The following is a 13,831-nucleotide window of genomic DNA, read 5'->3' as shown; positions in this document are numbered from 1 at the left end:
AAAGCGGTCAGTGTATCATTACATTCTGTTGAAAGTACCGGAGAGGCGGTGAGATCCTAACCATCGAAATGATCCTCTCAAATTGTGGGGAGAAAAAGGCAAGGAAACCTCAGGCTACTAAAACTAGTACTGTCTGGTGGGCTGCAGCCGACATCGGCACTTTTTCTCGCGTGCCCCTCTTGACTCATCGTCGATCGCTGCTCTTCCCATCTTCAATTCCAATTAAATTCCCTAATTCCCTACTGACCTTTCATATTCCGCCAAGTGCAGTTGACGTCCCTCATCCCCCCACTTACAAGGGCATCGCAACTGTAACAATGGCTGTCGAATCAGTCTCCTTGCAGGAGCGCCTCGAGCGATGGGCTCAAAGACTCCAGAACCTCACAGTGTCTCCCCTCACCCGAGACTATCCCGACAACCAGAAGCAGGAGCTTCCCAAGAGGGCAATTGAAGCCTTTGAGTCGATTCAGTTGTCCAAGGAGACGCAATCGGACTTGCAGAAGATCTCTGGCTCTTCGTCCGGATTCACTGTCTTCCTGACGGCTTTCATTGTGCTCGTTGCACGCCTTACCGGTGACGAGGATATTGCCGTCGGAACCAGCTCCAGCGACGATGGTCGTCCTTTCGTCCTGAGAGTCCCAATCGAGGCATCCGAAACCTTCCTGCAGCTGTACACCAAGGTCCAGAAGGTATGACAAAAATTAAGGTGGCGTATATCATCGTTGTAGCTCCTCTAACTCTTTCCTAGGCATTCGAGCAAGGCTCGGCCGAGATCGTACCTCTGGGCAGTCTACGATCCTATATTCAAGAAAAGTCTCAATCTGAACGCTCTCCCGTCCTCTTCCGCTTTGCTGCCTACGATGCCCCTGCTGCCTCTCAGGATTACCCTGCCAACACCTTCGAGACAACTGATCTCGTTGTCAACATTGCTCCGATCAGTGCATCGGATGGCTCCACAACCCAGGCGGAATTGGGAGCTTACTACAACCAGAGACTCTTCTCCAGTTCGAGAATTTCCACCATCCTCAAGCAGCTGGCCCGTCTGGTCGAAAATGCGACCAGCAACCCGGAACAAGCAATTGGGCGCATTGACTTCATGACCGAGGATCAACTGGCCCTGCTTCCGGACCCGACCTCCGATTTGAACTGGTCCAATTTCCGCGGTGCTATCCACGACATCTTCGCCGCTAACGCTGAGAAGCACCCCGAAAGACTCTGTGTAGTGGAGACCAAGTCGGAGCGGTCTCCTCACCGGGAGTTCACCTACAAGCAAATCAATGAGGCCTCCAATATTTTGGGCCATCATCTGGTCCAGGCGGGTGTGGAGAGAGGAGAGGTCGTCATGGTGTACGCTTACCGTGGTGTTGACCTGGTGGTAGCCGTTATGGGTATCCTGAAGGCTGGCGCGACCTTCTCGGTCATTGACCCTGCCTACCCCCCGGAAAGACAGTGCATCTACCTTGATGTGGCTCGCCCTCGGGCATTAATCAACATTGAGAAGGCCACTAAGGATGCCGGTGAGCTCTCCGACGTGGTCCGCTCATTCATCAATGAGAACCTGGAGCTGCGCACGGAAGTGCCTGCCCTGGCCCTTCGCGACGATGGCTCCCTTGTCGGAGGATCGATCAACGGCCAGGATGTCTTGGCCAACCAAGTTCCTTTGAAAGCCAAGTCTGTTGGCGTCGTCGTCGGACCTGACTCCACCCCGACTCTGTCCTTCACTTCTGGCTCGGAGGGCAGGCCCAAGGGTGTCAAGGGTCGTCACTTTTCTCTCGCATACTACTTCCCATGGATGTCCGAGACCTTCAAGCTTACCCCCAACGATCGGTTTACCATGCTCAGCGGTATCGCTCATGACCCGATCCAAAGAGATATCTTCACCCCTCTTTTCCTGGGAGCTCAGCTGCTGGTTCCTGCCCGGGAGGATATTCAGAACGAAAGGCTTGCCGAGTGGATGCGCGAGTATGGAGCTACTGTCACTCACCTTACCCCTGCCATGGGTCAGATTCTCGTCGGCGGTGCTTCGGCACAGTTCCCCTCGCTTCACCACGCCTTCTTTGTCGGTGATATCCTGATCAAGCGAGACTGCCGCTCTCTGCAGGGCTTGGCTCCCAATGTCAACATCGTCAACATGTACGGAACGACGGAGACACAGCGTGCGGTTAGTTACTTCGAGATCCCGAGCTACTCGAGCGACGAGGGCTACCTGGACACCATGAAGGACGTCATCCCGGCAGGTCGGGGTATGCTCGACGTTCAGATGCTGGTTGTTAACCGCTTCGAACCCAGCCGCATTTGCGCCATCGGTGAAGTTGGTGAAATCTACGTCCGTGCCGGTGGTCTCGCTGAAGGCTACCTGGGTTCGCCTGAATTGAACCAGAAGAAGTTCCTCAACAACTGGTTTGTTGATAACCAGACCTGGGTCCAGAAGGACCAGGCCAAGGCAGACAGCGCGAACGAGCCCTGGAGGCAGTTCTACCAAGGCCCTAGAGATCGCTTGTACCGCAGTGGTGACCTTGGTCGTTACACTCCTTCGGGAGATGTCGAGTGTTCGGGACGTGCAGATGATCAGGTCAAGATCCGTGGGTTCCGTATCGAGCTGGGTGAGATTGATACCCACCTGTCTCGCCATCCCCTGGTGAGAGAGAACGTCACCCTGGTGCGTCGTGACAAGTTCGAGGAGCGGACTCTGGTTAGTTATTTCGTGCCGGACATGAGCAAGTGGGCTGCTTGGCTGCAGGAGAAGGGCCTCGAGGACGATGACTCTGCTGAAGGAATGGTCGGCATGCTTAGACGGTTCCGTCCTCTTCGTGACGACATCCGTGACCTGCTGCGGACCAAGCTCGCCTCCTACGCCGTGCCGACGGTGTTTATCCCCCTCAAGCGCATGCCCCTCAACCCTAACGGCAAGATCGACAAGCCTGCGCTACCCTTCCCCGATACCGCAGAGCTTAGTGCCGCGGCTCCTCGTCGCAAGTCATCTGTGGTCCAGGCTCTCTCTGAAACCGAGCAGGCGCTGGCTTCAATCTGGGCCTCCCGCATCCCCAACCTTACTGCTCGCATGATTGGACCCGATGACTCCTTCTTCGACCTTGGAGGGCACAGTATCCTGGCCCAGCAGATGTTCTTCGACATCCGCCGCAAGTGGCGCGGAATTGACGTTAGCATGAACGCCATTTTCCGTAGCCCGACCCTCAGGGGATTTGCCGCCGAGATCGATCGTCTGCAGAACTTCGAGTCTTTCGCCAGCAATGATGACAGTACCGCTGCTAAGGCGGATGCTTCAGCTACCCCTGATGAGCTTGACGACGAATACTCGAAGGATGCCCGGAAGCTGGCAGAGACCGCGTTGCCCGCCTCTTTCCCCACGCGTACCGAGCCTATTCTGTCCAGTGAGCCAACCATCTTCCTGACTGGCGCTACTGGCTTCTTGGGTGCGCATATCCTTCGTGACCTCCTCACTCGCAAGTCGCCCATGGCCAAGGTTGTGACCCTGGTTCGTGGTAAGACCGATGAGCAGGCACTCGAACGTATCCGCTCCACCTGCCGCGCCTACGGCTTCTGGGATGAGGCCTGGACCAGCAGACTGCAGTGTGTTTGCGGTAACCTGGGTGAACCCCGCTTCGGTTTCTCGGATGCTCTCTGGGATGACTTGACCAAGCGTGTGGATGCCGTTATCCACAACGGTGCTCTTGTCCACTGGGTCTACCCTTACTCTACCCTTAAGCCGGCCAACGTCCAGGGCACCATTGATGCTCTGAAGCTTTGCGCTAGTGGCAAGCCCAAGCAGTTCTCCTTTGTCAGTTCCACCAGTGTTCTTGACAGCGACCACTATGTCTCTGAATCCGAGCGCATCGTTGCCGCCGGTGGAGCGGGTATTAGCGAGGAGGACGACCTCGAGGGCAGTGCCGTTGGACTTGGAACGGGCTACGGCCAGAGCAAGTGGGCTGGAGAGTACCTGGTCCGCGAGGCAGGCCGTAGGGGTCTGAAGGGAACCGTCGTTCGTCCTGGTTACGTTCTTGGTGACTCCAAGACCGGAAGTAAGTAAACAATCTCCCAGAATATTGATTTCCAAAGCAAGCTAACATACAAACACTAGCCACCAACACCGATGACTTCCTCATCCGTATGATCAAGGGATGCATCCAGCTGTCTTCCCGTCCCAACATTAACAACACCGTCAACATGGTTCCCGTGGACCACGTTGCTCGCGTGGTCATCGCCGCCGCATTCCAGCCTCCTTGCACTCCCATCGGCGTCGCCCAGGTCACTGGGCACCCGCGTCTCCGGTTCAACCAGTTCTTGGGTGCTCTCCAGCTGTACGGATACGACGTCCCTCAGGTTGACTACGTCCCCTGGTCCAAGTCCCTGGAGCAGTACGTCAATGACGGGCAGCACGACGACCCCGAGTCCCAGCACGCACTGTAAGTTCCCACCCTACCCAAACTATCCACTACAATCCTAACATCCGATCCCAGCATGCCCCTCTACCACTTCGTCACCTCCGACCTCCCCTCCAACACCAAGGCCCCCGAACTGGACGACGTCAACGCTGCCGCCTCCCTCCGTGCCGACGCCGCCTGGTCCGGCATCGACGCCTCCGCCGGCGCCGGCGTCACCGAGGAGCTGGTCGGCCTGTACGCCTCTTACCTCGTTCAGACCGGATTCCTTCCTCCCCCATCTGCTGCCTCGACCGCAGCTCGGCCTCTGCCTACGACCCAACTGAGCGAGGATCAGAAGAAGGCCTTGTCGAACGTTGGTGGTCGTGGCGGTTCCTCTTAGATCTTATACATATAAGTTTGTCACAGTCTAGCGTGCTTTGCTATATCGGTTTCCTTTTTTCTTTTACACTTGGGGTTATGTGGGTCGTTTGATTTGTGTGGTACATTGTATGAGTTTATGACCTTTTCTTTTATCTTTCTCGGGTGACATAAAAAGTTCTTGTATGAATTCAGGTTGATGGGAAAGTTAAAAAAAGAGATGTATAGAAAGGACACTGTATATGGGGTGGATGGGTTGGTTAGAGGTAGAGGATGTCTCCTTTCTCTTCAATGGATTATGAACCAGTTTATATGTTTTCCTGGTGCACGTAAAATTTGTTTTAATGGAAGGAATCAGTCCCATTAAGACCTCTAGTACGTTACTGAATGTAAAGAGACTCGGGTATACTCTTTACCAATTTATGGAAGATGTATGGGATTGTTTGGTGTCTTTACATGGGCTCGGAGTCAGGGACAACAGGGAGGGCCGAGAAGGGAGGCACTGGGAGCAGGTGAAGGGTCTGCCTGGTGAGGTGTTTAGCTACATTGAAGGGTTTTCACGGATTTACATTGCACATAGTTCTATGCGGATCAATCTTATTCCTCCTAACAAGCAAGAGTAGACAAAAAAAGCAACTAAGGAATGACTCAAAAAGCAAAAACGAAGACAAGACTAGACCCGAAACTTAATCATCACCATCTCCATCGTGATCCGCATCACACCCTGTCAGCTCCAAATTGATTGCCATAGATGCCAAATGGCTCTTCCCGGCGGTCATCGAATCAGCCACTAGTTAGTACCCCAGGTGGCGTCACCAGTGTCAGTGCCCTGGAAGGTAAAGGACGAGGCGTTCTGAACGATACGCGCAATTGGCTTCTCCGACTGGTCGGTGGTGAAGAAGTCGATGATGAATTTCTGGTTGCGGGTTAGCAGCATGCCTTGAGACCGATATATGAAGTGGGAGTGGGACTGCGCACGCTTCCATCCATGTAGATCTGGACGCTCTGATTGCCCTGGAGGTATTGCTGGTCGTCATAGTAGACGGTTGCACTGCTGGCTGTTAGAAAGTGTTGTTTTGTATAAAGAAAGACATGACTTACTTGATATAAGCACTGTTAGGCCTGTAGAAGCCAGCAGCTTCACCCTTCACGGCCTGTCCCATGCTCTTTGAAGTCAAGTCAAAAGTCAAGTCAACCCGAGAGATGTTGACTTTTCCACTGATGCGGTCATGGTAGTTCCAGTGATAGCAAGAGCAGCCATTCGCGTGCGCCAAGGATGCCTCCAGCATCTGTCGGCCCAAGGGCCGGCTGATCTCCTGCTGGAAGGCCTTCTTGATTTGCATCTCAGACACATCATGGCCGTCAGAGCTGGTGATAGTCACTCGGCGGAAAAGCTGCAAGAGCTCTTCGTCCGAAGAGCCCGACTGCGAGACTGCCTGGAGAGACATGGTCTGGACAGGAGGAGCGGTAGTCACAACGGTAGACATTTCAAGATTGTGTTCCTTTCAAAATGAAAGAGTATGGTCAAGAGGTAGTTCTTGTCGTTGCTTGCTTTGCGAGCTGAGTTGGTGATGGTGCTGAGGAGAAGACCTAGAGAGGAATCTGCGTTGCTTATATAGTTTTCGCGACTGGGAAACTACTGAGAATTGACATTCAGCTCCGAGATCTGTTCTCAGGTGCTTCGAGCGGTTCGAACTTGGTGATAGCACAGTCACTTCGAGCCAACCCTTCGAGCAATTCCTCTCTCAGGCCTGTATGTCGAGTGGAAACTTCGCTACGAACTGCCATCTGCACGATGAATCACATTTTTCAGCTGTCCTTGAACACTCGGATCTCACAATAGCAAGTCTGGTGTCTTCATTGGGCATGAATCCGGCCTTGCGCTGCGGAAATGCTTGCGATGGGTATCTTCATCTTTGCAAAGCATGACTCTGGAGTACACAGCCCAGCTAGCCACATTTTCATCTCCAAGGTGAGAAGTTGTAGGCATTGACATAATGCTAGTGGGTGTCAACCCATCCAGGAGCTGACACTAATCCTCCATAAGTCCCGTCTCTCATCGGCTATTTTTGCTACTGGTCATCATTTGTGGTCATATGCGGTTAGAGGCCCTGTACATTTTGAGAACAATAGAGAACGATGGGTGCTTGCAGAAATCAAAGCCGTTGGCCATATAGATGCACTCGTTTACTTTGACGCTAAATCACGACGCCGTGCTAAAATATGATAGACAGAGAGTCTGGCCTGCATGTTTCTTGGATATAGACTGTCCAGTGAGGTTTTGCCGGTGATGGCTGTCGAAGTACATGAAAATAACGCATCTCCAATCAGCATGGTCAGAGAAGTAATCAGGTATACACACCCATGGTAGTTTGCGCATCCTGGAAGCCACATGTATGCAAAAGGATCACTCTGTGAGAGGAACGATGTTCACCCGACACTTCAGCGGTGAACAGCAATTTTCTCGCCATAGTGCTCTGGACCAGTATGATCTACACCTAGATGTCTTAAACTTCATGTACCGTTGATTGTCTCTTGGCGTCAGGCTGCTCTGGGTGGGAACTGTCTCGACTGCTCTCGGAACTGCCAAGATCGACCGACTGCAGGTATTGGGTAATGCATTAGGTGCTTGAAAATTGCATGCAGCAAGTGTTCTGCAGAAGCCAGCTGAAAAACCACTGACGAGCAGCGACATGAGCAAAGTCGACGTTCGACAGGCTGCGATCAGACCCAGCTCGGGAATTTCTACTAGTTTTCCTTCGGAGCTGCCGGGATGTCCGGACTGTTCGACCATGACATACAGTGCTTGGCTCTAGAGCGCATAGCCCCACGACGTACCGTTCAGCCAGCCCTTGATGCTAATGCCTGTCCGGGTTTCGTATGGAACAGGCAGCTCAGCCAGGGCTGCAGCCGAGTCAGATACTCTGTAATACCCGCACCACGTGCAGAACGGTTCATTGATCGTTGTACAGAGGCCAGGACTGTTCCAGTTCTTGTCAATATGCAGCCTTCAGTCGCCTGACAGTCACTTCGGACGAGTCTTTCCCCAGAAAACCAGTGATTCTTAAGGCAGTGGCTGGCGCCACCGCCACCAACACCGTTCATTGGCGGGGTTGCCTTGCTCGAACGGGATCCTACCCCGGGGTCTTATTCCTCTGCTTTCCAAGTGAAGAACCGTGACTTTGTTGTGGCTTCCTCAGGGGTTGGCGTGTGCCTAGATTGGCTCGACCATTTTATCCTATCAGGAGATCGCTGCCTACTGATGTAGACGAGACGGCGATGCCGATTGCCATAAGGCACATGCTGCAGCAGTGCATTCAATTGAAGGAGAAGAAGGTAGTGCCGTGATTGAGGCGAAAAGCAGAGAAGATCGAACAGTAGAGGGGTCGCCATGTGGAGAGACAGAGAGAGATGAGGAGGAGGAAGAGGAAGAGGAAGAGGAAGAAGCGAAGCCAAACAAGCGAAGACGTGGATCACGGGATCCCCTCCTTGGCTACCCCTCCTTCCCTTTTCTTCTGTATGATTGAGACTGAGAAAAAGTCATTGATTCCCTTCAACTTCCAGTCTGCTGTGTATTTCTCTGCTGAATCTTCCCTATTCTCTTCAGTACATACACTGGCACTTTACGGAGTACCACATAAATGGATGATCTTCATGGTCAACCCCGCATAAGCTTCCCGATCCTCTGGACCGATGGGTCCAGCGCAGCTCAACCCGAGAAAGGGCTGTCGGTAACTCATCGGCTCTGGCAATCATCGCTTCGCACTTTCGGCAGTTCGGTGGGGAAGCTTAATAATGGGGTCAACCAGGTTGCGCTGGGTTTATTATGCTTCGGCAACTCGACTGAACTAGCTAGCTAGCTCGTCCCTTTGAACTTCAGTTAGTGGTAGCTGCAAAGTACTGATAAGCTGCTTGCAGTCCCATCAAGATACTCAATTCTATCGTAAATTCTTCTACATCACTTTGCTACACCAATTAGTCCCTTATAAATTCAGTTGTAGGTGACTCCCACATCTCACCACCTTCCCGCATCTTTCCGCATGCTTGTGGAGGTAACATCATAGCTAACCATGGCGTTGCAGTTATTTGTATACATCCACCATGGCTGCCAACAATGAGATGGAATACGTCCGGTATGTCTTCCCGATTGCAATACTCGCCCTATACATACTCTAGCTAACAAATTGACATGTAGCCTGGGAAACTCGGGACTAAAGATCTCTAAAATTATTCTGGGCGCCATGTCCTATGGTGCCAAGCAGTGGCAAGATTGGGTACTCGACGAGGAGGAGGCTCTTCCTTTGATTGAGCATGCCTACAAGCGTGGAATCAACACTTGGGATACGGTACATTCAAGCCTCTACCTTTTTATTGCCCTGACATAGTGTTAACTAGCTTCCAGGCCGACGTCTACTCCCACGGCCGCTCTGAGGAAATCATTGGCAAAGCCCTGAAGAAGTTCTCTATTCCCCGTAACCGGGTTGTCATCCTCACCAAGTGCTACTTCGGTGTGGACGACCAAGGTAACTTCCCTCCGATTTCTTCTTCCGGTGTTAACGACGGCGATTTCGTCAACCGGGTTGGCCTGTCCCGCAAACACATCTTCGACGCCGTTGATGCCAGTGTCGAGAGACTGGGAACATACATCGACGTGCTGCAGATCCACCGGCTGGATCGTGATACCCCCCGCGAGGAAATCATGCGGGCTCTCAACGACGTAGTTGAAAGTGGCAAGGTCCGATACATCGGAGCCAGCACGGTACGTCTCTTTTATTCCCTCTTTATCCAGCGACACATGCTTACGCCTATCCAGATGGCTGCATGGGAATTCCAGACTCTCCAGAACATCGCCGCCCGCAATGGCTGGCACCGGTTCATTTCCATGCAGAACTACCACAACCTGATCGCCAGAGAAGAGGAGCGCGAGATGATCCCGTACTGCCGTGACACCGGCGTGGGCCTGATCCCCTGGTCGCCCATGGCTCGTGGTGTGCTGACCCGCCCCTGGGGCTCTCGCTCTACTGTGCGTGAAGCAACAGACGGGGCACTCAAGTTCCTCATCCGCAGCCGCGAGACAGAATCCGACAAGGCTATCGTCGATCGTGTCGAAGAGATCGCGAAGAAGAAGGGTGTCAGTATGGCCCAGGTGGCCATCGCTTGGTCGCTGAGCCATCCCAATGAGAACCCTATTCTTGGACTCAACAGCAAGGAGCGCATTGACGAGGCTGTGGCCGGTACCAAGGTCAAGTTGACCGATGAGGAAATCAAATACCTGGAGGAGCCTTACATCCCTAAGGCTATCACTGCTCTGGAGCGGTAAAGAATAAATTGAGCACAATGATCATCTATACAAACAAAATGTCATTCTATACTTTCCTAACATCGTATTGTTCAGTCACTCAAATGAGCTCTAATATGACATCTAATTACCATTAACAGAGAGGACGAAGGAACTCGTCGTCTTCATGCGCTTGAGTATTATATCAGCGATCGACAGGATTGGTGAACAAGCCTTGTGCCCCCTCTGTTAGGCTGATCGCTCACAGCTATAAACCCCACTAACCAATCGTACTACTAGGTGCTCTGCAATCCTTCGGAAACTAATCCCACTACGTTCCTACTAGCTGGAAGGTAACTTTTCTCTAATACGTGTGTATACTACAAATTCAACGAAGCCGTGCTCTGCGTGCCAAATATATGTATTTTTTCAAGATCTTTGTACCTACTCTACAAAATACCCATTTCAAGAAGTACCTGTATGTTTCCGGAAGCAATCAATGCTGCGGACCTAAGTTTGTACATATGCACGGACAGGAAGGTGATGCTGATGCTGATGGCAATGCCAGAATAGAGAATCAGTAAGGAAGGAGATAAGAATGTTATAAAAAGGAGCGCTATCAGATATATGTCGTGGTATTCATATCGCTGGTAAGTTCAGAAGAGCTGAGAGATGATGATGTGCGGAGACAAGTCTCATGCAAGGTTGGGAAGTGGGAGAGAAATGCCAGACACCCAGTGCGATAAGGAGTAACGGTAGCTTTGGCCTCACAACATGAGGCCCTGCCATCCGCTTGCATACAATACAACCGCAGCTCCAGGCTTTCGTGTCACTATTGTAGTGTCTTGGATGACATCGAGAGGTGTGCTCACCTCTGCAAGAGGGAGATAAAAAGAGAAGACAACTGTGCAGAGCAAAAGAACATTGAATGGGGTATGTGATATTAAGCTCCAGGCTTGGCTCAATGATGATGTCCGGTTTTGCGGATGATATAATCGAAGAGGTTGCTAATCCGATGCCGACGCTTTCCCTTACTCGGTGCCGAGTCTACGGGAGAGTCAATGCCTTTGTCGCGAAAGGTATCGGCTTGGCGTGACTGGTTGTTATCGAATCCCTTGGATCGGTCTATCGCTTGATCAGGGGGAGCCGTTGTCTTGAAATCTTGGACGTCAGATTTTCTGTGGGACCATAACCTGCGACTTTTGGAGTCCTGTCGGGCAGGTGTGGCATCGACAGCTTGGTCCTGTCTCTGTTCACGAGGACTGGAGAGTGTACTGTGTCGGTTAAGACGACCGTTGCTACCCGAAGCACGTCGGTTAGTCCGCTCGATAAAAGCCGCACCAGTTGAGTTGGATCGTCTCGATAAGCTTCCAAAGGTCGTTGATCGGTCGGCCATCGTAGATTGTGAAGGGACATAGCTGGACGTCGAGAGACGATGTCTTCGGCCATTCAACGGGGGAACATCATCGTGGCCATCTTCCCTCTCGGTTCTGTCAGTCTCGCTTCGAATTGCAGTTGGCGAGCTGTGTCTCGACGGACACATTGTCTTGGAGTTGATTGCCATGGCCGAGTCGTCGTAAGTGAAGTTGTGAGACCAGCCTTCCCTAAAAGCTACCCATATGCTGGTGATAATGATCAGCATGCGGAGGTCACTGTCGGTTTTCAGAACCTTCCGATCCAACGGGTCATCCATTTCGGAGTAGTCGCTCAACACGGACATGGCGGAGGTTGGTGAGCCAGCAATACCCGGTGTTGTCGGAATTGAGTACTCATCATACACCTCGAGGTAATTGCGTGTCATCGTACCAACAACAGGGTGACGACGAGTGCTGGGATTGATCACGCTGAACGTAAACCGCTTGCTCTCCTCTTGCGAGAAGCCCGGGGGCGCCGACACGCGACGATTCTTCCCACCTCTCAGAACCCACCGCAGTATCTGGATACCATCATCCGTGTTGGCCACGAATTCGTAGGAGCCATTGGCAAGAGGCGTGGCTTCCCAAACTGGCCCATGGTTCAAACAAATCTCCGCCTTTCCTTTAGATAAAGCGTCATCCCTAAAGAGCTGACATATCGTTGCGACCACCTCACGTTGTTCTCCGCCTTCATCATCGGAGCTTAAAGACCTATCTCCATTATCGCCCGGCGCCCGCTCATAAAGGTCACTAGTTACGACAATGAGGTCATTGGGGCCTAGTCCCTTTTTACCGCGGAATATCGTCGGAAACTTGCGAGCTAGAGGCGGCAGAAACACAGTGGAGGGGAGCACATCCAAAAGTGGCAGAGGTCGTGGGGTTTGCGACACACGTTGAAGCTGCAGGAGAAGCTTAGGTCGGAGCTTTAATCGCCTATGGCGTGCGTGGGCCGCGGGATGCGCTAGCTGGTATGACGTTTTAGGGCGCGACGATTGTTTCCGAACTGATTGCGAACGGGCGATCCTTGATGGAGCTAGGACTGGGGTGACTGTCGAACGCTCGTCATCGCTCGAGGATAGTGTATCAATAGTAACTTTCCGCGACATTGTACGCTGCGTCATTTCGGGTTCCGTGGGTTTGCGCCGGTTATAGATGCTGCCTAGTCCCCACGATGGCAGGGAAGCGAATGAGATTGCCGGGGACGAATGACGCGTCGGGCTAGGGATCTGGGTTTCCGATGGTAACCCGGGGTAGTCGTTTTCGTGAGCTGCTGCCGCATCCGCTGTCAAGCCAAGGTTGAATAGCATTATTTCTGGGGATGCGACAACGTTTGTTCAATTTTCCCCGATCAACATTGACGGCGAAGATCAGTGGCAGTGACGGGGATTAACTATGATGACAGTGACGGGGGTGGCTGTGGCTGACAGAATACGTCAGCCTAAGCCGATCCAGCTAGTTAACAAGTTGCCGTCGTTTGCTGTTTTATAACCTCGTTGTGCCAGAGAGATATGCTGAATAATTCTGAGCAATGGAAGGCAAGAGAACAAAGACAAGAAAAAGACCCGGGTCAGGGAAAGATGGTGGCGGTAGTAGTAAGAGAGAATATGACGAGAAGACAAGGAAGGGGGAGGATTAATGGAAAGTAAGTATAGTAAGTAGTAAATAGAATGAGCGTGACCTGCACGGCAATTATCAACCCCTCCACCTAAAATAAGGCTGAAGCTGCAGATGTAGATTTGTCGAATGAGGGGATTGAGGTCAGCGCAGGAGGCAACCCGGATAGATGGATGAATAGGGAAGTTCAGATGTCGTACGACGTGGACATTGGAGTAGAAAAGAGCAAAGAGTGGGCGGAAGTATGTAAGGGAGGCCGGACAGTGTGGGTTAGGGGGTCCAGAAGCGCCTTAATATTCAGACTTTCAGATGAGTGAGGAAATGAAAAAGAATACGAATCGCATGTCAGACTCAGATGGGATCGATGGATCATCGATTAGAGGGGGCGAAAAAGATGGCGGTCAAGATCCCACCATGAATTTGGTGGGCAAATAGTCATAAATAAGAATCATCCATCATGCTTCTTGACCTGAACTAAATAAATGGGGGAGGGTCAATGTGGAAAAAGAAAAGAAAAAAAAAAAATAAGTGTAAAAAAAGGAAAAGCAAAAATTACAGTAAAAGGAACCCACATGGAACCAGAAGTGACAATGACGGTTTAGTAGGTCACATTTGGTCAAGATCCCGCTGGGGGGCTGTTCTTCCCCTTAGTGCCTTCTTTGCGAGTCTGGTCTGCGTATACTACTATTACTACTACGTACCCTTACGCCCTCACAGCGATGGGGTTGTCTGCTGGGCTGTCCATCGGGACCATCGGCAGGTCT

At 51.9% G+C, this 13,831-nt stretch overlaps 4 protein-coding genes across 4 annotated transcripts; 2 read left to right on the top strand and 2 right to left on the bottom strand.

The window, feature by feature from the left end:
* The first annotated feature begins 210 nt into the window (after window positions 1-210).
* aarA (L-aminoadipate-semialdehyde dehydrogenase) lies at window positions 211-5,070 on the top strand. Its single transcript, XM_025662324.1, has 4 exons — window positions 211-689; window positions 749-4,040; window positions 4,100-4,424; window positions 4,479-5,070. The coding sequence occupies exons 1-4, from the start codon at window positions 318-320 to the stop codon at window positions 4,780-4,782; spliced, it is 4,293 nt and encodes a 1,430-aa protein (XP_025515199.1). The 5' UTR covers window positions 211-317; the 3' UTR covers window positions 4,783-5,070.
* Window positions 5,071-5,478: 408 nt separating this feature from the next.
* On the bottom strand, window positions 5,479-6,110 carry BO85DRAFT_450001 (uncharacterized protein). Its single transcript, XM_025660283.1, has 3 exons — window positions 5,862-6,110; window positions 5,739-5,811; window positions 5,479-5,676 (listed from the first exon to the last, which is right to left on the bottom strand). The coding sequence occupies exons 1-3, from the start codon at window positions 6,101-6,103 to the stop codon at window positions 5,551-5,553; spliced, it is 441 nt and encodes a 146-aa protein (XP_025515198.1). The 5' UTR covers window positions 6,104-6,110; the 3' UTR covers window positions 5,479-5,550.
* Window positions 6,111-8,861: 2,751 nt separating this feature from the next.
* BO85DRAFT_488759 (aldo/keto reductase) lies at window positions 8,862-10,080 on the top strand (the record flags this gene model as incomplete). Its single annotated transcript, XM_025663557.1, has 4 exons — window positions 8,862-8,893; window positions 8,956-9,106; window positions 9,163-9,519; window positions 9,574-10,080. The coding sequence occupies 4 exons, from the start codon at window positions 8,862-8,864 to the stop codon at window positions 10,078-10,080; spliced, it is 1,047 nt and encodes a 348-aa protein (XP_025515197.1).
* Window positions 10,081-10,999: 919 nt separating this feature from the next.
* BO85DRAFT_372784 (uncharacterized protein) lies at window positions 11,000-12,760 on the bottom strand (the record flags this gene model as incomplete). The annotated part of the gene is made up of 1 exon (XM_025656057.1): window positions 11,000-12,760. One exon carries the CDS (start codon window positions 12,758-12,760, stop codon window positions 11,000-11,002), a length of 1,761 nt encoding a protein of 586 aa, XP_025515196.1.
* Window positions 12,761-13,831: the final 1,071 nt, after the last annotated feature.

The sequence above is a fragment of the Aspergillus piperis genome, assembly GCF_003184755.1.
Source record: "Aspergillus piperis CBS 112811 unplaced genomic scaffold BO85scaffold_10, whole genome shotgun sequence".
Classification (NCBI taxonomy): domain Eukaryota; kingdom Fungi; phylum Ascomycota; class Eurotiomycetes; order Eurotiales; family Aspergillaceae; genus Aspergillus; species Aspergillus piperis.
This window is presented reverse-complemented; position numbering and strand designations above follow the sequence as displayed.

Bases quoted from the DNA above. Each gene is read 5' to 3' on its own strand.
- aarA (XM_025662324.1), top strand. From the start codon at position 318: ATGGCTGTCGAATCAGTCTCCTTGCAGGAGCGCCTCGAGCGATGGGCT. The intron at 690-748 runs GTATGACAAAAA...ACTCTTTCCTAG, and splicing joins TGTACACCAAGGTCCAGAAG to GCATTCGAGCAAGGCTCGGC. The intron at 4,041-4,099 runs GTAAGTAAACAA...TACAAACACTAG, and splicing joins TGGTGACTCCAAGACCGGAA to CCACCAACACCGATGACTTC.
- BO85DRAFT_450001 (XM_025660283.1), bottom strand. From the start codon at position 6,103: ATGCAAATCAAGAAGGCCTTCCAGCAGGAGATCAGCCGGCCCTTGGGC. The intron at 5,812-5,861 runs GTAAGTCATGTC...AACAGCCAGCAG, and splicing joins CCTAACAGTGCTTATATCAA to TGCAACCGTCTACTATGACG. The intron at 5,677-5,738 runs GTGCGCAGTCCC...ACCCGCAACCAG, and splicing joins AGATCTACATGGATGGAAGC to AAATTCATCATCGACTTCTT.